The sequence below is a fragment of the Larimichthys crocea genome, chromosome VII, assembly GCF_000972845.2.
Source record: "Larimichthys crocea isolate SSNF chromosome VII, L_crocea_2.0, whole genome shotgun sequence".
Taxonomy (NCBI): domain Eukaryota; kingdom Metazoa; phylum Chordata; class Actinopteri; family Sciaenidae; genus Larimichthys; species Larimichthys crocea.
In genome coordinates, this window is record NC_040017.1 from 11422684 (window position 1) to 11444455 (window position 21772).

Genomic DNA, 21772 nt, shown 5'->3' on the forward strand with positions numbered 1-21772 from the left:
GACTGTGAGTTTGCCAACAGTGAAGTTACCTGATCTAGCCCAGTCTGCTTTAACCACAGGCGACTGTGAATGTGACTGGGCTTAGAAAGGTGACGGGGCTGGGGTCTTTTGATATAAAGAGTCTTTTGTCTAAAAGGGAGGCAGCGGTCCAGGGAGCTGCTCAAATCTGTATCCTCATACATGTATTTTTTTTTATGATTTTATATCTCAGACTGAAAGACAGGGAGAGGTGAAGGAAAGTTTAACAGGCAGTGATGTCAGCCGACCGGTGAAACATGAGACAGATCAATAAGATCAGGCTGGAAATGTCATGTCTACCTGTGGAAGTTACATCACAGTCTCACAGTCTGTTTCAACACGACGTCTCCTCGAGAAAGCTTCAGGTGCACATTTGAACTCTTGAACCTTAGTGAAAAAAGAAAATAGAGTCCCACAGGATGTCTTCGAGACTTCACTGGGATCTGTCATATATATATTTTTTTTACAGTTAAATCAGTCTCCTTGTTGTGTGGGCTTCAGAATAAAACATTTAATAACACAGCCAACTAAGAACAATCAACAACAGTTTAATGAGGTGAAGAGAAAGCACAATTAAAAATGCATTATTTATTGTTTAATTACATGTAGACTAATTTAAATAGTAATGTGATAGTTGCAACATTAACAAAATCGAGGACAATAAATGCAGCAAATGAGCAGCTTAATTTGTCATTTGACATTGTATTATTATTATTATTTTTAACGTACACTGTATAACTTTTCTACATTTAAAAACCTCCCGGGATTTTAAAAAGAATTCCATATTTTAAAAATTAGGTTAGCCGGAGTTTTCTTTTTCTTGCTTACACTCGCTTATATCAGAGCTATTCCACAACATTTAAACAACCTTTAAAGTTCTTGGTCAGCGTGCTGACAAACGAGTAACTTTAGACAAAATCATAGTTTCGTTTTTATTTAATGTTTTAATTGATTTTTTTTTTTTACCCTGGTATTTTGCTGAAGGATATTTTTCATATGGTGGCATTAGGCCTAAAATAGTGACACATGCGCGCAAACATCACTTCAACTTCTATACTGACAAGTGCATACACGTATGTGGAAAATAATGAAGTGGAGAACATTGTTTCTAAAACAGTATATATGAATATAGCTTCAGCAGATGCGAGTATAGCCATTAATTACATTGTTTTTTTTTAAATGGTGATTTGACCCTGTCTCTGGTCACACTGTTGTGTTTCAAAATAACAAATATACAGATTTTTGCACATTTTTGGAAAATCTGGTGTGTCAGAAGGTGGTGTAATTTATGCGTAATTCTCTTGTGAATTTGACACAACACGCGTTCTTATGAAATACTTAGTGCAAAACATTGACTTTTTCAATCAATATATTTTTAACTGTAGAAATTATTAGAGAAATATTGCGGGATATTTTTCATAAACTCAAGAAATTTAGCAGTTTGCAGATATAGGCTCCTGTTTTACGTATGCTACTCTTGCCTTTTATTTACTAACTTTGTTCATCTAAATTCTACAGCAGTATTTTAAATCTTAGATAAGACCGTTACTCTATTTTTCTATATTCCAAGACGAAGGAGGGCTTGAATTGACTTGAGGGCAGTAATTCGGAAAGTCATTACAGCATCCCCCGAGGTCTGAGTGACCGTTCTTGGATAAGAATTGTCCGGGAGACGTCTTGGACGCGGCGCATTCCTCTTGGCACGGACTAAACGTTGCGGCACATGGTATTTGGTGAGAGTAAAAGTAGCTGGCTTGTCCAGAGATCATGTTAAAAGAGCACGGATCCGACAGTGGTAGGGTGCATGCAGGGATGGATGTGGAGAAAGCGGTGCAGGCTGCGCCAATCTGGTGTCGACGGGATTGCGCGCAACTGACTCCAATGTAAGACATCTCCTGGTGCGTCTGCACGAACCGGTCGGCGTCTGCAGCACTTGTTGAGCTCAACCGGGACCGCTGAGAAACAAGCGATGTAGCGTGGTTGGGGAAGCGTGGGTGAGAACCCAGATAAGTCCCTGCGCCGAGGTGGGTGCGCACAGGTGTTTGGAGAGGCAGAAACGGCGGCACCGGCCAGTAAAATGGACCTGCTGCGGCCAAGGTTACGCTGGTTGCAGTGCTGGAAGACATCAGACGACCTCCTCCCCTTTTTAGTGCAAGCTTGGACCTGGAGCCAGCTGCGGCCCTGCGCCGGAGTTTCCCTGATGTGCCACCTATGAAGACGTCCTCACTGCAAGGGTCCAGCATCCAGTAGTTGCCTTTACCCGGGTCGTCATAGTGACGCGGCACTTTAACGAAACACTTATTCAGACTCAAGTTGTGCCTGATTGAATTTTGCCACCCTTGTCTGTTCTGTCGGTAATATGGAAAGTTGTTCATGATAAACTCATAGATGCCGTTGAGTGTGAGCCGTCGTTCCGGGCTCTGGCGGATAGCCATCATGATGAGCGCGTTATAACTGAAAGGAGGTTTCTCAGGTTTAACGCTTTCTTCTGCGCCCCCGCTTTTCTTTGATTCTCCTTTGTTTCCTTCTCGCTTTCCATTAGCAGTCACCGATTTGGTTTCTACTTTAGTGCACTGTTTGGGGTTGTCGCAGTTCTTTTCAGCGCCAAAGTTTCCCTCTGGACCGGACTTCTCTGGATGCGCGGCGCGCAGCTTCTGGGACGGAGAAGGAGACTCCTGGTCACCCATCACTCCCTCTCGTCTCCACAACAGGCTGCTGATGCTGAATGAGGACTTGTGAAATAACCGGTCGGAAGTTTTCAAATCCTCCATCCTAAATGGTGAAAAGTTACAACTGAAGTAAAAATCCTCACAGGCGTCCGGTGATCAGAGCAGAGCGCGTCACTGAAGCCACAGAGCAAAGATGCGCTGATTCAAAGTGGTGAGGAGCCAAAGAGGCACTGGCCAGACAGCGGGACAACAAATGCGCATGATCACAGCAGCTCAGGACTCGTTACTGTACCTGCAAAAAGTAGGCTAGTGCATTACTCTGTCACTGGATCTAACAGTGACACGTTTGGGGGCGTAATTTGTGCATGTTCCAAATACTTTGAGAGGACTTGATCCTTTATTTACCACATATTAAATCACTTTTTCTCGGTACAATCAAAAGAAACAACAAGGACAGAATGTGATTTCTTAAAATGTTTATTGACAACGGCAAATCTGGATCATTATCAAAAGAATCCAAAGTAATCTTAGAAATATTTTGGAATAACCAAACCCACGTGATCCCCCACCCAAACCGTGCCAAAACACATTTGGATCCAGGATGAAACGAGCATGCTGTCAATCTGTGTGACTGATCGGTGAACTCTCGCTCTCAATTCTAACACTTCCGTGATTCATGAAACTCAACCCTCTCACACGCGCCTTGCCCTCAGGCCCGGCTTCATCTTTCGGTATTTTCCTCCGTTTCTCTCCTCGCAACTTTGTTCATGATTTGGTAAAATGACGAACAAAAGAAAGAAAAATGAGTAAGGATGAATGAGTGCTTTCGGCCTATAACGCATTGTAAAGTTGCATGTTGTGTAAACTAATCTGAGCAAATCACATAAGGTGATTTCACTTGTTTCTAAATCTGTTACTGTAGGTTTTAAAACAATCTCATCTTTGTGAAAAAAGAAGGAAATGCACCAGAGATTTTATTTTAATACTGAGCAGACAGAAAACCGGACCAACAGCCCATCACAGGGTGCCATACTGTCAATCTCTGCAGGTTCTCTCAAGGTTTTGTGGTAATGTGATCCAAATTAATTTGTTTGGAAATATCATCTAGACATAGCTGCTGCTGCTGATACCATGCTCATATTCCTAAATACATTTTTAATGAGGTTTCATCAAAAGTGACACAAAATAACCAATTTTTCTTTTTTAAGACTGTGAAATTATTTCTTTAAAAAGCAGCCTATGTGTTTCTACTATTATTTAATATTCACAGGAGAATGAAGGCCAAGTGGATTCATTAAAGTGTGTGTGTGTATGTGTGTGAGTAAGAGAGAGAGTTAAAGGAAGAGAGAGTGAGGTGATTTGTTTTTCTTCACTTATGAAGACAGTGATTCATCCCATCAGATGTGAATGAGGCATGTTAAGACAGCAAGCCAGATAATGTTTTACTGTCTTCTTGGAAGCACAGTAAACAGCCCTGTGTTATATTATGCTCTACATGTGACCGCGTTGGTTGAAAGGTCACCACACACACTTTTTCAGGTATCCTGCTACACGGACAAACACCTGAAAAAGATTTAATAATGTTTTCAGCATGCTAGACATTTCAATGATGCGGTGAATAAACGACTGCGACAGAAGCAGAGAACAGCGTGGTTATACACTTTCCAAATCCCAAAGACAAAAAAGGACAGGATATCTGTGGTTTGTTCTCAGACTGAATTTGACAAGAGAATAGCTCAAAACAGGCTTTTCATTTTGTTGACCATAAATTAAATGACTGTACATGTCTAAAAAGGACATTTATGAGCATTTCAGGAAAAGAGATATAAGATATATAAAAAGGCATAAATAGGGTCTAGAAGCATGATAAACATATTTTTTTAAAGTTCCCTTTTATTAGAGAAAACACAGTGTATGTTTTGGTTGAATTTCCCACAGAGGAAATTCAACCAAAAAAAGAGTCACAGACAAAAATGTCACAAAACAAAAAATACCAAAAACAAGATAAACCTCGGCTAATCAAAAAAAGGTTCACCTCACTTCTACAGGCTGACCTCTAGTCTGTTTAGGAATATTACAACAACAAATTAATTTAAGACAGTGGTTCAAGTGAACATTCAGTTTTTAAATGTGATACTTAACCAGCCAGTTGTAAATTACTTTATCAGACATCCAATGTCTTGTTAAAATTTCTTCTTTGTTATTAATCAACTGTTCAGCTGGGTGTTTTTTTTACAGTTCATATGCCAGACATTAGATATGACAACCAGAACTACACATATAATCTGTTACCATTATACCATCTCTTAGTCAATTTGATAGGGGCCTCCCTCCATAATCCCTGTGCAGCACAAGTGAGCACTTGTTGGGAATGTTTCAGGCACTGCAGAAAGCACGCATTGTTGTCTCAACACTTGTAATCCCCTTGGATCTTTTTCTCAGTTAAATGTCATGTCTTGTGTTGTTTACAATGATATCGCAGTGGCACCCTGAAGACATTTGCATGAGAACACGGCAAAAACAATTTGCAGGTTTATGAATGGTAGATTTTATCATTAGCTGAATTAATCCTGTTTGCTGGGAACTCATGTAAATAAAAAATAAATTAGTCATAATATTGTTGTATTTATTAAAAAAAGAAAATAAAAAGATCTGTAGCATAACATTAGAACAAGTAAAATTCATGTGAAGATTTATCTTACACCGTAAAATGTATAGCCCACCTTATAAATATTGCACAGTAACTTAACAAAAAAAAAAGCAAACTGAAATAATATATTGAAATTGAAAAAGTGAGAACTACCATGAGAGTTTGTCAGCAGATAAGTTGAAGTGCAGTGATTTTTTTGAGTTTCTAAACTACACATATTAGACAGCCAGTGCCGATTGCTTCCATCTCATATGATGGCTCCCTCTGCAGGACCCCTTCGGCACCCGTTACACACACAAACCTTCCCTTAGTTCAGGAGAAACCCATGATAAAATGTAGGGAAAGACATTTCCACTCTGCAGTGACTTTATGTGGTACCCCTCAGTTGTGGTAGAGCAGCATAAAGTTTATCTCCTGGACATTGTGTCGACCCCAGATCTCTGTGCCCAAACAGGACAAACTCTGGCTGTAAAAATCCCTGAGAAACACCAGACTGCAGCAGCTGTTTGACTGCCGATAATGCTTCTGTGCTTGGCGCGTCGCCTGAAATGAAATAAAGCAGCATTATCATTATGTGAAAAGCTTATCTAGATTTCATAAAACCACCCATGAGCTTATGGGAACTGCAGCTTTTTATGCACTTCCCTTGACATATGACATGCTCTTAATCACACTTAGTCACAATGCAAATAGTAAAGCAAACTTACTGTTGTAATTGCCCATGAAAGCAATCCCAAGCGAGTCATGGTTGTGGCCTTTGGTATGTGCTCCTACCACACCCCAGCCTCGGCCCTCGTACACTGTACCATCCCCTCCAACAAGAAAACTGAAACATACAGACATTGTGATTGAGGATCCTATAACACTGAAAACTAGGAGAAACTCAAGAAATACATAATTTATATCCATCCATTATGTCCATGTTGTACATCAAATACTATATCAACATCACTCAAAGATGATATTTCCCTGGACGGTTTGAGCAGTGAAGGCAACAGAACTACTCACTTATATCCAATGTCATCAAAGCGTCTTTCTGTCATATGCGCTCTCTGAATGCTGACAAGGCGGTCCACACACTCTTTCATGCCTGTGCACTTTGGGAGGGCAGTGTGGTGTATGACAACTCTCTGGGCACAGTCCTTCAAGGTCTCCTTTTTTCGAGGAGCAGCTGCTCCCCACTGCGCCCTGGAAACAATGTTCACTGAAAAGCAATTATAAAGCTGATCAAGAAAATACTCAAAATAAATTGTTAAAAGTTGTCTTGCTGCATTTCATGATTCATTCAATTATGGAATGCAACAAGAGAATTATAATGGTTATTATCATACCTTTTTGGTCCATCTCTCTGTGCGCAGATTCCTTTGATTTTGACGACTGGCTGGCAACTGCCTGTGCAGCTGGAATATCAATGTTTGAGGAGGTGTGGTCACGGCAAGTACACCTTCCTTGTTCTGTTGTTCCATGTGGATACATGTTGTTTTAATAAGCACACACGTTACTTTCCCACTAGTCATGCAGGCTGAGTAATACTCTATAGTTGCCTAACAGGTTGTTTGGAATATACATGTTTGAAAAAGAAGGAAGTTGAATCGACATTGTCACCATTCCACAGCGTGACAGAGAGACTGGCAGTTTCCTTCCCACTGATCAAGCACGACTGTTTCAAAGTGATCTAGTCATAGGAGTTTCAAGGGGAAATCAGTACTCTCTGTTTTGCAATATTCAAATAGCGTGTATGCTTTTACTGGAAGAATATTTACATATTTGCTTTATTAAAAACTCGAGACATTTGAATCTTCTGTTTCTTTTAATGTAAGCAAACACATTTAAAAAATTACAACTGTTAAAAAACTATTAATACATTATATTCACAAGATGGTTTCTGACAAACTGACACACGGCGAATGTTAGACCTCTCCATTATCACCAGCTTTACTCTGTCCACCTGTGCCCGCAGTGAGGTGCCGTACAGACATAGTACAGTCTCATAGCATCCTGTCAGGAGAAACAGATATGAGACAGCATATGATTAAAATAGTAGATCTTCCATTCACTTCTTAAAAATCAAATATATGATAGGATGAGTTTGATAAATGCTGATGGTATCTAATAAATAAATAATAAGTGTGAGTGTGGGAAAGTGCACAACCACAGTATTGCATAGTACTCTTAATGGTACACAAATGGGTATAAAATGACATGCTGACCACAAAAAGCTAGTACAGTGGTCCCTCGTTTATCGCGGGGGATACGTTCTAAAAATAACCCGCATAGGACGAAATCCACAAAGTAATCAGCTTTATTTTTTACAATTATTATACATGATTTAAGGCCGTAAAACCCCTAACCACACACTTCTATACACTTTTCTCAGACAGGCATTAACATTTTCTCACATTTCTCTCTTATTTAAACATTCTCAAAGTTCAAATTTTCGCAGATTTAACAAAAATAAGTACAATACAGTACTGTCCAATACTATCCAAATTTTTCTACGATGGTTAGCATCTTCTTCTGCCTTTTGGGTGCGACCACAGGTGCCACCACAGGTGCCTTTTCCCTTGCAGTTCGTTTCATCGACATTATGGGTTTTTCGAGTAGAAAAATTGCAAACATACAGCACTTCAGAGTCACACTGCTAGTGATTGAACATTTATGTAAATCTGGCTAGCCGAACGCATTTTGTACAGTACTCCCTTAGCCAATCAGGACGCCGAACACAGTACAGTTCATAATGTACAGTACACTGTAAAAAAAGCATGCAAATTTATACTAAAAAAAAAATGAGGCCGCGAAAGGTGAACCGCGTTATAGTGAGGGACAACTGTAAATCTATTCATAGACAGAGAATATTAAGACTAGATGTCATGCATAATGTATTTTATTAGAAATGGTCATTACCTCAGCCTTCATACTGTGGGACTGGAAAAACACTGCCTCCTTGTGACCACATCTGGCAGAGATGGAACACAATTTTTAGAAACTATTACAAAGACAGACACTGAATGTAACAATGTATCATCAGACAGTCAAGCAGTGTGTGCAATTTGTCGTGGCAATGAGCTGAGCCAGCTTAATCTCTCTTTGTGGTGTGAAGGGGCTGTTGTTTAATGCGCAGAATTGTTGATCTGACTGAGATTTGAAACCCAGCCTGCAGCTCTCCAGCTTAAACCACACCCATGTGTATGATTAGTCACTTCAGCCTCCACATGCCCATAAAAAGCATATGACTTCCAGTCAGGACAGTCAGAACATAGTTGTGTCCAGCTGAAGTAGTGAAATAAATACATGGTTGGTGAAGAGAGTCAATCATTCAGCCAAGTAAAGATACAGTATTAACCTCAGAACAAGGCCAACTCCACATTAATATTCAGCTTTTATTTGTCAGGTGGTGAAAATAAAGACTTCAATGAGAAACCGAGTTTGCTCTGTTTCTGGTATGAGTGAAACTTCAGGCAACTGTTTAATATGGTGGAGTATATAAAGGCCTGTTGCTGTGAATTAGAGATCTAGGACTCAACTTTGTGCCCTCTTGTGGTCAAAACTCATTTAATGCAGATTTCAAATCTACCAAAGTGCGTTTCTCTGATTTATGTCCACAAAATTGTAACTATACTAAATTAACACAACAAGCACACAACAAATAGTTATTCCCATAATAACTATCATTATTTATCACATTTTCTATAATTATCCTATTTTACAAAATCTTTCATTGAACAAATTGTAGGAGCTCACAGAAACATATTTAACAATGTATGTATTATGTTAAAACTTACTTGGGACAGGGGTGGTCCTCTGTCCTTGGTAGTGTTGGATCCTGAGATACATCAGCGATGATTTGTGTCAACTCACTGCAGAAACACAGAAGCAAGATGCTGGATGATTTATCAACAATTACTGATTGATGTTTCATGTATTGTTTTAATATTGTATGTACAACAGACAGTGAGTCGTGAGTAGTCGGTCAATGTGTGTTTAGTTATTTCTGCAGTTTGGCTGTGCACAATTAAAATCAAGGGATTCTCTTTTACTGACTTTTAAAGAGATCCCATTAAAAGGTTGCTGTACCTGTGTGCACATGAAAGGGTCCAGATTCTCCATTTAACTCGATTTGTTAAACAGTAACTTAACACCAGGCTGAAAAGTTTCAAACGCGTTTCTCAGAAACAGACAGAAATGTGCTTTGTTGCACCTGTAACCAAAGAGACCAGTAATGCCACAGGGTCCCGTGTACACTTGTACATCACTGCGGCAACATGATAAGTTAAAACTATTGGAGGTCATTAAAAACGAGATTTTTAGAGGGTGTTAGGTTACTCTTTGACGCAGTGAAAACAGCATTAATCAATTCCAAGCTAATCAAGATCGTAGCCATTTATTTGGCATGGTGGTTTCTATTACTTACTCAACCTCGTGGGTGATCTTGTTGACATAGATGCAGCTGTTGTCTGCCTCCTGCTGGTAGTCACAGTTCCTGCACTGTGCACAGGGCATTCAGTAAATTAATACAGGAGTAAAAATTGACATTTAAGTGCACTGCCTTCTTGTGCTACAAACCATTCCTCTCAATATAAGCCTATGCTGTATTAATGTAAGCATCAGCACATTTGGAGTGATCGCTGTTTTATCACTTAGACTTATGACACTAAACACACTTTGATTCAAAGCCTGTAACAAAGGGTTGGCTCATGCATCACTTCTGTTTTATTCCTCAGATAAACTAAACTCTAGTGAGTGCTCAAACATGATCCACTGAGTCCTGAGGTTACCTAGTCCCTCAGTAATTTCCCCTGATGAGATGTGTGTGCCTTCAGTGAAGGTGGACCGAAACGAGATACAAGATACATGGACTGTATTATATTATATAACTATATATATCATTTTGTATATAATGAATAGGAGTTTCCAGAGTAACACATGGCTCATCTATCATTACAAATGCTTATGTTCTTCTGGAGGTGTTATTAAACTGTTACTCATTGCACTGATCTGAGACATTTATAGTCAATCATATCTTTTCCCTCGCAACGCAGAGCCATCTTATGATGATTTGACAATGTTAGAATAATAATATAGAGTCAATTACATTTAAATGCTGTAATTTAACCTTTTCTGGAGGAATGTGTTCCCTAAAATACATCAAATATACGTCCAATAGGTTCAATATTCTAAGATTAAGATCAGCGTTATCAATTTAACAGAATACAGAATGTAGTGAACTGAATACAGCACTACACTATAGTGCAATATTTTGCAATCCTTTTACGTTTACGTTGCAAATGTCAGATGGATACTGTTGTAAATGATTCTTCTCTATTCACCAGGGTTGTTCGGCATACTGAGGTATATAAATAAGGTATACTGAGGTATATGAGTAAGGTATATAAGTAAGGCATACTAAGGTATATAAGTAAGGTATACTAAGGTATATGAGTAAGGTATCCTAAAGTATATAAGTAAGGCATACTGAGGTATATGAGTAAGGTATACTAAGGTATATGAGTATGGTATACTAAAGTATATAAGTAAGGCATACTGAGGTATATGAGTAGGTATACTAAGGTATATGAGTAAGGTATACAAAGGTATATGAGTATACTAAGGTATATAAGTAAGGCATACTAAGGTATATGAGTAAGGTATACTAAAGGTATATGAGTAAGGTATACTAAGGTATATGAGTAAGGCATACTGAGATATATGAGTATGGTATACTAAGGTATATGAGTAAGGTATACTAAGGTATATGAATAAGGTATACTGAGGTATATAAGTAAGGTATACTGAGGTATATAAGTAAGGCATACTGAGGTATATAAGTAAGGCATACTGAGATATAAGAGTAATGTACACCAAGGTATATATGTAATGTATATTGAGGTATATAAGTAAGGCATACTGAGATATAAGAGTAATGTATACCAAGGTATATATGTAATGTATACTGAGGTATATAAGTAATGTATACTGAGGTATATAAGTAAGGCATACTGAGGAATATAAGTAAGGCATACTAAGGTATATGAGTAAGGTATACTAAGGTATATAAGTAAGGCATACTGAGATATATAAGTAAGGCATACTAAGGTATATGAGTAAGGTATACTAAGGTATATAAGTAAGGCATACTGAGATATATACAAACCTCCTAACAGTAACACTATGTTGCTATCTACCCATTTCAACCGGAAACTCACCGCATAAAGCAGGATACGGTTCTCCTTGTCCTCTTTGGGGTACAACATGTTGTTGCTGAAAAAACAAAGTCAATGTATTTAGTAGGTTTTTCAAGCATTTGGATAATTTTACAGAATAAAACGTAACATTTGTTATCGGTTGGCCGTTTACCAACACACCGTTGCTAAGGTTACCATGCCTTTAATCAGCTTTGACGCGTGACGTTAAATGTTAGCTGGATAGCTAACTAGCTTAACTTATCTAAAGTCTATTCTTACCATTCTTGACAAAACCGGATTCCAACAAATCCCGGTTCGTATGCTCCAGTGTCTAAATCCATTATTAAAGAAACGCTGTTTGAAGATAAACCTGATAAATAGTAAATAATGTAGCGCCTGCTTTCTACCGCCGTAATACTGCCACTCGTTTGAAAACAGACGATTTGCGCATGCGTGCACTGATGATGTGACGATTTCTGAGACAGCGCCTCTAGCTGTTGGAAGACAGAAAAAAATATTTGAGGCGTACTTGATTTGCAATTAAGCCCCACATTACTGCTATTTTAGAACAGATGAAAATCAATGTTAATTTCAGTAACTGTGGAAAAAGAAAAGCCAATACCAGCCAAGAACTTTATTGATATTTTGACACTAATATCACTATTGATAATGATTATATTCAGTATGTGAAGGAAAAGGGAAAAGACTCCACAGTATTATTTTCTGTTAGAGCTGTGAACACAAAATTTGCTCTGGAAACCATCAAGACATGTGGCTACATGCCTGTCACTAGCTTTAATGCACAACCTTAAACCTTAGCAAGCTTAACTTATCTGACCTCAGCCATAAACTCACAATTGTACTCACAAAACTGTACCCAAACAAATACTGACTCTTTTGTTCCACTGTCTGAATCCACAGGAAAACCTATTGCTTGAAGCTAAACCTGACAATAAATGTGGCGCTCTGTCACTTTTTCCATCGTGCTATAGCTTTCAGAGGTTTGAAAATGTGTCTCTAAGTGTGGGAAGCCACAAGAAAAAAGAACATTCAGGCATTTTTATTTTTGTTTATAATAAAGCCATACAGCATTACATTATTATTGGTCATGCACAACACAGTTTACTTCAGTAAAACATTTAAATTATTGATGCAAAAGCACAACTGTGTTAATTGTAACAAACCTCACTAAAGAATAATAAGAATACACTGAAGTGGTACTGGCTCATTATGGGGAAAAAAAAGCCCCTCCAAGAACTTTACTGACACTAATGTCATTAACCCAAACGAACCCCAGTAAAGACAGTGTCATTATCTTGAGTTGCAAAAATATCATTTCTGCCAGGCCCCCAGATATTCACCCAGACCTCGTCTTGTTTTGACAGTTTGATCACACTGCTCATACTGGCCACTTGGCTACACTTATCAGGGAGAGAGGTGTGATACAGAGACACTACTTTCTCCCTGTTTTTGAATATTGCACACTGCCCACGCCCATACACAGACACATGCACGGTGAAGTGATAGAAGCCATCCACAGGACAGGAGAAGATGCCTGTGTCAGGACTGTAACCTTCTCCCTCGTTGACCAGCACAGTGGTAAACTTCAGGACTCCAGAGTGACAGGGATAGCTGTCATCGACATTCAGCTTCGCTGTGAAGGCTACAGTACCTGGGTGACATTCATTGACATTATGATAATTAGGACTTGTGAAAAAAAATTAGGGACAGTATGAAAATTATTGTTGGGAGGAGAGCTGGACATTGTTTCACTTCTTAAAAATGCAAGACCCTCTCCAGTATGTATTGTCTTTCTGATTTCCGTTAAGGTGCAGAATAAAGAGAAGGTGGGAGCTCTGTATTGAATAAGTCACATTTGCATTAAAATATAATTCACCCTGTTAATAATACCACAAATGCCGTTTATGTTTTACCTGTTGAAGGAAGGTTGTCTCCACGTCCTGGTTCATAAGCCATGACTTCTGATGATGTCGTAGTGAGTGTCTGTTGAAAACAATAATTAGGATTGTTTAATCCACGCACTAAGTTGATGGTAAGTTAGATAGTAGTAATAGCAAGAAAAACATTTAAACCCTATAGAGGTTTAAACTTTAACACTATACACTTATAAGATATCCATTTTAACACTATATACACACAGGTATAAATAACAGTTAAACCTGGAGCCTCTTACCTGTTAGTGTCTTGCAGGTGAATGCTGCAAATGTTGTTATGACGAGCAGAGACAGGCTGAAGCTGATATGCAGGTGCTACCTGTTCATTAACCTCAAGAGCCCCAGTGCATACTATTTAAATGACAGGGGAGGTTTTGACTTACAGAAGAACAACAATGACAAACATTCCTTGTGTACACTGTTAACCCGAAAGTTCATTCTATGCAAACGGTTTGAGTAAACACCACTTTAAAGGTTAGTTTTATTGCATTACTTAAACAGTATGAGTATATGAGTATGAGAGTCATTGGGTTACTCATTTTGTTACTCATTTTTGTTTAACAAACTTAAACTATCAAGTTTTACCTCAGGGCACAGTGCTATTCTGTTGTGATTGGCTCAAAACTCAGGACAAGTCTGTGCTTATCCGTTGGCGGCTACAGAGAAAGTTGTGCCATTTTCTAATTTAAACAGCAATTTATTATTCGAGCAATTATTCGATGTAGTTTTGAAAAAATTTCACTGCCCATTTTTAACCTCATTTGCATAACTATTTTTGTTTTAAGCTATATTAAAATGCCTTGGGCAAGAACTGCCAGCTTTTTAAACATTATAGGCTAAAACATGGGATGTGAGGAAGTGCTAACTCCCTCACTGTTTGCTATATACATTTTTATCGCTTACAATTAAACAGTAGTTTGTTTGTCACCTGGTTCCAATCCTCTATGCTTCTGGGCATGGGAGTAAAGAGGGAGCATGCCTCTATAGGTACCCTTTTATGGAGACCAAAAGGAGGTGGGGTTTTGTTTTGATTGGAAGATGGAAATATTTCAGGTAATTAAGTTAAATTGTTCATGTTGTACATTTCATAGATTAATTCTGAATGTACTGTATTTTTGGGGTTTTATATTGCAGAATTTAATATGTATTTGTGGGGACAATGAAATCAATGAAATTATGTTTTTTTTTTTGTTAATCATGTCTGTTGTCCTTTTCCCAGATCTACTCTGAAATAAAAGTCAACCTGTTCTCTCTTTACAACATGGGACTTATCTGAAATTATGAAAATCATAATATTTATGAAGACCACACAGCTGATTGTAGACAAATTGCTGTTAACCTGAATATCCTCCATTTGTCTTGTTTCTCGCACTATAGAATCTTAATGAGGGAGACTCAAGCCCAGCTTCGCCACAACTCAACCCCTCAAGAGTGGGGATCAAGTTTGATGGTTCAAGCATGTACATGTATTTTGTATAGAATGAAGACTAAAGATCAATATCACACTTCTACATTAATCCATAGAGTGCTATGAGACTCAGACAACCTTCATACTGACACAGGACACAAAAGGCACAAATAAAAATAGGAAACATAAAAGAACAGGATTTCATTGTTACAAGGCTCTGTCTATCAATCCTGAAGGAGAAGCCAGTTTGATGAAAACCTTTAGAGTCCCAGGGCGTCTTTTTGCACTTTACGACCCAACAGTGCATTTCCAGCTTCCACACACTCTGTCAAACATGCTGCTGTTAAAAAAAAAAAAAAAAGTGACAGGAGTGGTTGTTTAAGACAAGTTGTCTTTTCCATAATCTGGAGAAATCTCATATCCTTCCTTGACATTAAAGTGTCCTCACATGACCTTTCATTAAAGTCATGATTGTACTGGGTAATCAACAGCTGTTCCACTTTATCAGTGGAGATTGACAGTGACAGTAGGGCAGCCAGTCTTCCCTGTATCACTTCCACCTTCTCTAAGTGGGCCGTTCACTACCCACCCCAGTAGAGTTCGAACAGCATGGGGTCCATCATTACAGCGGTGGATGATTTCCCAAGGTTCCAAAAGCTTTGGGGCATTTGTGCCAATCAACAAATCCACTCCAACATCAAGCTTGGGAATTTTAATCTTTTGCAGATAAGGCCATTTTCTGAGATCTTTTTCTGTTATAATGTTGTGTCTTGTAACTGGCATGGCTTTTTGAGTGTGAACCTCAGGTAAGTCTAAAAACCTGTTATCATAACCAGATACTTCTAGTCCAGTCAGAACATGAGTCTTTACAGTTTGTGCTTATCCCACAGTTTGCAGGAAAATGTGTGCTTGGATGCTGTCCATGTTTAGCTGTCTCATCAGGCGTTCTGTACAAAAGGTAGCCGAGCTTCCTGGATCCAGGAAAGCGTAAGTTGTCAAAATTTTATTACCATTCTTAGCCTTTACTTGCACAGGTACAATTGAAAGAACACATTTCTGTTTACTGCCCCCAGTACGAGCACAGGTCTGCTGAGGGACAACAGCGTTGTTTGGCTGTCCAGATGTTCTGAATTTAGCTGCAATGTGAAGCATTGTGGGATGCTTGGAGTTGCATACATTACATGTTAAAAGATTTTTGCAACTCTTGCTGACGTGACCTGGTTTTAGACAACCAAAACGAACACCATTCTGCCTTAAAAGATCAAGTTTCTCACGATGCATCTTGTTCTTAAGTTGTACACAATCTATTGTGTGATCATCTTTACATATGCAACATGACGTAGCCTTGCTTTTTGATATGGAGAAGGCATGGGAGTTTGGTGTTTCTGTAGACTTTATATGTGCTGAAAGCTGCAGGATTTTTATTTCTGGTTAAAAATTTTGAGAGTTTCTCTTTTAGATGTAGTAGTCTGCATGTCTTGTATGTTACCAAAAATAGGATCAGAGAGAATTTTGATCTGTTGTTCTAGAAAATGGATCAAATCAGAGAACAAAACTCTGCTTCCACATCTCTCCTGTAAGTCACATGCAGCTGCTCTCCATCGCTCTTAATTTGTATGGAAGTTTCATCACAAGCTGTTTCAGGTTTGATGGTACATTCATCTCTGCCATGTACTGTAAACTTATTATCATATTACAGCATCCTCTCAAAAATACATTTGTTTGAAGAGAACAAACATCCTCAGCTTTAATTGATGGCCAACTTAAGGCTTTTTCCATGTAAGCTGCTCCGATCTTCGTTTCATTGCCTTTAACAAATACTTGGCTCTGTCATAGCCTTGATCATTTGGCATGTGATAGCAGCTTCTGATCAGTTCCCTCGGTCGCCCCCTTGTGTACTGCTCTAGGTAATACAAGCAGTCTTGGAGATTAGTGACTTTTTTTTCCAACCCCCTGTTCAAATGCCATGATAAAAGATCCCTACTGTAGAGGGTCACCGTCAAATATTAGTATTGTCCGAGGTGGAAGAGTTGCTGAGTGCTGCTGTTGAACTAACTGAGCAGTGATTTCTGTTTGTCGCTGCATAATGTTGACAATGTTCTGAATTACATTTTCATTTGTGGTCATTTGTGGAGTGGTACCTAGTTGAGTGTCCTGAGGTCTTGTGGTGAATTAAAGACAGTTATATTGCCTCCCAGTGACCTTTGAAGGGATTGCATTTGTTGTACTGAAGTGGGATTTTCTATGAGTTGTGTTTGTTCATATTTCCTTTCTTTAGGACGTGCACCAAGCAGGTTTCAGGATGGTTGTTGTCACTTCCCACTACACTGCTTTTCAGTATGGCTATTCGAGCTGTAGCAGCAGCTAATAGGGTTTCCATTTTCATGTTCCTTTTGTCTTTAATCTTTCCTGCTCAAAATGCAGTTTTTTCCTCTTGAGCTTCCAGTGCATGTTTCTTTTCCAAAGCAGCCACGTGTTGCATTAGTGCTGCTTCCTTCCTCCATTTATTTACGTCATTCAAGATATTCATGTTTGCGTTAGTTTTCTGCTCAAACCATATTTGTTGCCCTTTATACTCCTCCTCTGGCAATGGCATTTCCAACAATACATTATGAGTTTCAGCAGCAGCATCACGTAGCTTGTTAAACTCATTTAAAAAAGGTTCTCACATTGCATAAAGTATTAGTTGTTATTTTGGCAGATACCAGATTACCAATCTTCAGCTTGATTTTGGATGCTTGGTTGAAGCTTAACTTCCAGTTCTTTTGTAGATTTTCCAGTAGAAGTGAAACACCTTTTACAGTTAATTTTCTCTCTCTTTTGTCCACATCACTTTTTGCAGCACACTCCTCAGAAATAACATTTTCAACCTCAACGTTTTCTTCCATTTCCAAACTGTCAACATGTGATGTTGGCAGCAGAATAATTTCAGTCTTTTACAGGTGATAATTAATTCCTCCAGTTTCCAATGAACTTTTCCATTTCATATATATCCATGATATCCACTTCCAAAATCCAAACCATCAACACAGTCCAGTATCTTAGTTTTTATTATCTGCTGTGTCTCATTTACCTTTGTCATCTGCAGCACTGTCTGGTGAAGAGAAGAGGTATTTCCAAGATCCATGGCTTCCCAATCCACGCAGCAGCCTCCTTCCAATAATGCCTTTTTCCATCCATACAGTTCTTACTTGTGTTGTGACTACCAAAAAGAAACTTGATTAGTCACTGGTGGTTTGTGAATTGTTCTTCTCTCGGTTTAGGCAAAACAAAATAATGTGCAAAAGTTTCTTCTGTTTCGGGTGAGGTTCCCATTAATTGCAAAAATAAAGAAATGCCGTGATGCCAGTAAGAACTGGTGCGCTCCCCACCACCATTCAACTCAAACTGATTTCAATCCTATTATATACACCTGGTGCTGGGTGGTTACCAAATAGACAGAAACAAAAAATACTACACTCTAGTGGTCAAATAAAACATACACACACATATGGCTCCTACACATGTTTTTTGCTCTTCTATATGAACTCTTTTCCAATGCAGGATGAGGCTGTTCAATCCATCCATTATCTGTAACCGATTATCCTCTAACCTCCAGATCTCTGCTTTAAATGTACAATGATTTCAAGCAAACAAAAAAAATATTTAGAAACAAGTACAATCAAGTACAAGGAGGTACGAAAAAGGTAGAGTGCAGGAAGGTCATCAAGTTAATAAAATAATGGTAAATGAAAATAACTCATTGAGATAAAATTAATAAATACTCAAAGGCTTTGAGGGGGCATTTGATGTAGCCGATCACGAAAAATCCCTCCACGCATACAACGTATGGGACTGTGTTAAGAATATTAGGTAATGCAGAAAGGCGCATTTTATTCTGAGATCTTGTTCTGGGTTATAAAAAAATGGTCGGGTGTCTTGGGTGAAAACGGGCCAGTACTTTGAATGAGTTGTGAAACCTCAGTCGTCTAAAGCCACGTGTTTATCATAACCAGAAAGGCTTCATAGTCGCGAGAAAAAGTACAGAACGGTGAAAAAGTCTTTGAAGAGTATTGGGTGCTGTATCCCCACAGGTGTTAGAGGCACGAAGGGAGATGGATTGCTTAAGTGTGAAGTGCTAGGACAGTGTATAGGTAGCTGTCCAGCATCAGGTACAGTCTTATGACAAAAAGGAAAAAGTAGAAAAAAGCGCGAAAAAGAACTTCCTGGAGTCGCGGGGCAAAAGTGTTTAGAGTTTAGAGGGGAGGGGGGGGGGGGGGGGAGGGAGGGGGGGGGGGGGGCCAATGGTGAATGTAGGGTTACCATTCTGTAGTACCTTTACGTGCACAGGTAGCAAATAATGAAGAATAACACATTCCTGTTTACCGGCCCCAGTACGAGCACAGGTCTGCTGAGGGACAACACGTTGTTTGGCTGTCCAGATGTTCTGAATTTGCTGCAATGTGAAACATTGTGGGATGCTTGGAGTTGCATACATTACATGTTAAAAGATTGTTTGCAACTCTTGCTGCCATGACCTGGTTTTAGACAACCAAAACGAACACCATTCTGCCTTAAAAGATCAAGTTTCTCACGATGCATCTGGTTCTTAAGTTGTACACAATCTATTGTGTGATCATCTTTACATATGCAACATGAGGTAGTCTTGCTTTTTGATATGGAGAAGGCATGGGAGTTTGGTGTTTCTGTAGACTTTATATGTCTGAAAGCGGCAGGATTTTTATTTCTGGTTAAAAATTTTGAGAGTTTCTCTTTTAGATGTAGTAGTCTGCATGCTTGTATGTTACAAAAAATGGATCAGAGAGAATTTTGATTTGTTGTTCTAGAAAATGGATCAAATCAGAGAACAAAACTCTGCTTCCACATCTCTCCTGTAAGTCACATGCAGCTGCTCTCCATCGCTCTTAATTTGTATGGAATTTTCATCACAAGCTTTTCAGGTTTGATGGTACATCATCTCTGCCATGTACTGTAAACTTATTACATATTACAGCATCCCTCAAAAATACATTTGTTTGAAGAGAACAAACATCCTCAGCTTTAATTGATGGCCAACTTAAGGCTTTTTCCATGTAAGCTGCTCCAATCTTCTTCATTGCCATTCTAACAAATACTTGGCTCTGTCAAGCCTTGATCATTTGGCATGTGATAGCAGCTTCTGATCAGTTCCTTCGGTCGCCCCCTGGTGTGCTGCTCTAGGTAATACAAGCATTCTTGGAGATAGTGACTTTTTTTTCCAACCCCTGTTCAATGCCATGATAAAGACTACTGTAGAGGGTCACCGTCAAATATTGGTATTGTGGAGGTGGAAGAGTTGCTGAGTGCGGCTGTTGAACTAACTGAGCAGTAATTTCTGTTGTCGCTGCATAATGTTGACAATGTTCTGAATTACATTTTCATTTGTGGTCATTTGTGGAGTGGTACAACGTGTGATGTTCTGAGGTCTTGTGTGAATTAAAGACAGTATATTGCCTCCCAGTGACCTTTGAAGGGATTGCATTGTTGTACTGAAGTGGGATTTTCTGTGAGTTGTGTTTGTTCATATTTCCTTCCTTAGGACGTGCACCAAGCAGGTTTCAGGATGGTTGTGTCACTTCCCACACACTGCTTTTCAGTATGGCTATTCGAGCTGTAGCAGCAGCTAATAGGGTTCCATTTTCTGTTCCTTTTGTCCTCTTAAATCTTTCCTGCTCAAAATGCAGTTTTTCCTCTTGAGCTTCCAGTGCATGTTTCTTTTCCAAAGCAGCCACGTGTTGGATTAGTGCTGCTCCTTCCTTCATTTATTACGTCATTCAAGATATTCATGTTTGCGTTAGTTTTCTGCTCAAACCATGTTTGTTGCCTTTATACTCCTCCTCTGGCAATGGCATTTCCAACAATACATTATGAGTTCCAGCAGCAGCATCACATAGCTTGTTAAACTCATTAAAACCAGATTACAATCTTCATCTTTATTTGGATGCTTGGTTGAAGCTTAACTTCCAGTTTCTTTGTGAGTTTTCCAGTAGAAGTGAAACGCCTTTTACTTTTACAATTTTCTCTCTCTTTTTTCCACATCACTTTTGCAGCACATCCTCAGAAATAACATTTTCAACCTCAACGTTTTCTTCCATTTCCAAACTGTCAATATGTCAACATGTGATGTTGGCAGCAGAATAATTTCAGTCTTTCACAGGTGATAATTAATTCCTCCAGTTTCCAATGAACTTTTCCATTTCATATACATCCATGATATCCACTTCCAAAATCCAAACCATCAACACAGTCCAGTCTCTTAAATCACTCAGGCATAGTTTTTATTATCTGCTGTGTCTCATTTACCTTTGTCATCTGCAGCACTGTCTGGTGAAGAGAAGAGGTATTCCAAGATCCAAGGCTTCCCGATCCACGCAGCAGCCTCCTTCCAATATGCCTTTTTCCTCCATGAGACAGTTCTTACTTGTGTTTGAATACAAAAAGAAACTTGATTAGCCACTAATGGTGGTTTGTGAATTGTTCTCTCTCGGTTTAGGCAAAACAAAATAATGTGCAAAAGTTTCTTCTGTTTGGGTGAGGTTCCCATTAATTGCAAAAATAAAGAAATGCCATGATGCCAGTAAGAACTGGTGTGCTCCCCACCACCATTCAACTCAAACTGATTTCAATCCTATTATATACACCTGTGTACTTGGTGGTTACAAAATAGACAGAAACAAAAAAAATACTACACTCTAGTGGTCAAATAAAACATACACACATATGGCTCCTACACATGTTTTTTGCTCTTCTATATGAACTCTTTTCCAATGCAGATGAGGCTGTTCAATCCATCCATTATCTGTAACCGATTATCCTCAACCTCCAGATCTCTGCTTAAATGTACAATGATTTCAAGCAAACAAAAAAAAAAG

General features: G+C 38.8%; 5 protein-coding genes across 6 annotated transcripts in view; 1 reads left to right on the top strand and 4 right to left on the bottom strand.

Annotated features, from left to right (window-relative positions):
- Positions 1-617: 617 nt before the first annotated feature.
- On the bottom strand, positions 618-2936 carry foxg1c (forkhead box G1c). Its single transcript, XM_010733600.3, has one exon. It carries the CDS (start codon positions 2787-2789, stop codon positions 1569-1571), a length of 1221 nt encoding a protein of 406 aa, XP_010731902.1. The 5' UTR covers positions 2790-2936; the 3' UTR covers positions 618-1568.
- A 1696-nt stretch (positions 2937-4632) lies between these two features.
- On the bottom strand, positions 4633-6980 carry pglyrp5 (peptidoglycan recognition protein 5). Its single transcript, XM_010733573.3, has 4 exons — positions 6669-6980; positions 6346-6541; positions 6045-6163; positions 4633-5880 (listed from the first exon to the last, which is right to left on the bottom strand). The coding sequence occupies exons 1-4, from the start codon at positions 6811-6813 to the stop codon at positions 5705-5707; spliced, it is 636 nt and encodes a 211-aa protein (XP_010731875.3). The 5' UTR covers positions 6814-6980; the 3' UTR covers positions 4633-5704.
- A 148-nt stretch (positions 6981-7128) lies between these two features.
- Positions 7129-11975, bottom strand: polr2i (RNA polymerase II subunit I). 2 transcript variants are annotated; one of them, XM_019270654.2, is made up of 6 exons: positions 11799-11975; positions 11541-11595; positions 9749-9822; positions 9120-9194; positions 8242-8293; positions 7129-7335 (listed from the first exon to the last, which is right to left on the bottom strand). In XM_019270654.2, exons 1-6 carry the CDS (start codon positions 11858-11860, stop codon positions 7273-7275), a joined length of 381 nt encoding a protein of 126 aa, XP_019126199.1. In that variant the 5' UTR covers positions 11861-11975; the 3' UTR covers positions 7129-7272. The 2 variants fall into 2 exon arrangements, with proteins under 2 accessions (XP_019126199.1, XP_027136458.1); XM_027280657.1 differs by lacking the exon at positions 11799-11975 and adding an exon at positions 11700-11727.
- A 107-nt stretch (positions 11976-12082) lies between these two features.
- Positions 12083-18268, bottom strand: LOC109141194 (complement C1q and tumor necrosis factor-related protein 9). Its single transcript, XM_027280655.1, has 3 exons — positions 17956-18268; positions 13454-13523; positions 12083-13191 (listed from the first exon to the last, which is right to left on the bottom strand). Exons 1-3 carry the CDS (start codon positions 18007-18009, stop codon positions 12797-12799), a joined length of 519 nt encoding a protein of 172 aa, XP_027136456.1. The 5' UTR covers positions 18010-18268; the 3' UTR covers positions 12083-12796.
- Positions 15233-21772, top strand: part of lbhl (LBH regulator of WNT signaling pathway, like) — an 18738-nt gene continuing 12198 nt past the window's right edge. Inside the window, exon 1 of the mRNA XM_027280652.1 lies at positions 15233-15869. Within this exon, the coding sequence (XP_027136453.1) occupies positions 15784-15869 (86 nt within the window). The 5' untranslated portion in view covers positions 15233-15783. The remainder of the gene's footprint in view (positions 15870-21772) is intronic.

Excerpts from the sequence above, each read along its gene's own strand:
- LOC109141194 (XM_027280655.1), bottom strand. The coding sequence starts at position 18,009 with ATGGATCTTGGAAATACCTCTTCTCTTCACCAGACAGTGCTGCAGATG. Across the intron at positions 13,524-17,955 it reads CAGTGCTGCAGATGACAAAG|ACACTCACTACGACATCATC; the intron begins GTAAATGAGACA and ends TGTTTTCAACAG. Across the intron at positions 13,192-13,453 it reads AGACAACCTTCCTTCAACAG|GTACTGTAGCCTTCACAGCG; the intron begins GTAAAACATAAA and ends AATGTCACCCAG.
- pglyrp5 (XM_010733573.3), bottom strand. The coding sequence starts at position 6,813 with ATGTATCCACATGGAACAACAGAACAAGGAAGGTGTACTTGCCGTGAC. Across the intron at positions 6,542-6,668 it reads CAGAGAGATGGACCAAAAAG|TGAACATTGTTTCCAGGGCG; the intron begins GTATGATAATAA and ends ATTGCTTTTCAG. Across the intron at positions 5,881-6,044 it reads TTTCATGGGCAATTACAACA|GCGACGCGCCAAGCACAGAA; the intron begins GTAAGTTTGCTT and ends ATTTCATTTCAG.
- foxg1c (XM_010733600.3), bottom strand. The coding sequence starts at position 2,789 with ATGGAGGATTTGAAAACTTCCGACCGGTTATTTCACAAGTCCTCATTC.
- polr2i (XM_019270654.2), bottom strand. The coding sequence starts at position 11,860 with ATGGATTTAGACACTGGAGCATACGAACCGGGATTTGTTGGAATCCGG. Across the intron at positions 9,195-9,748 it reads AAGATCACCCACGAGGTTGA|TGAGTTGACACAAATCATCG; the intron begins GTAAGTAATAGA and ends GTGTTTCTGCAG. Across the intron at positions 8,294-9,119 it reads GAGGACCACCCCTGTCCCAA|ATGTGGTCACAAGGAGGCAG; the intron begins GTAAGTTTTAAC and ends CATCTCTGCCAG.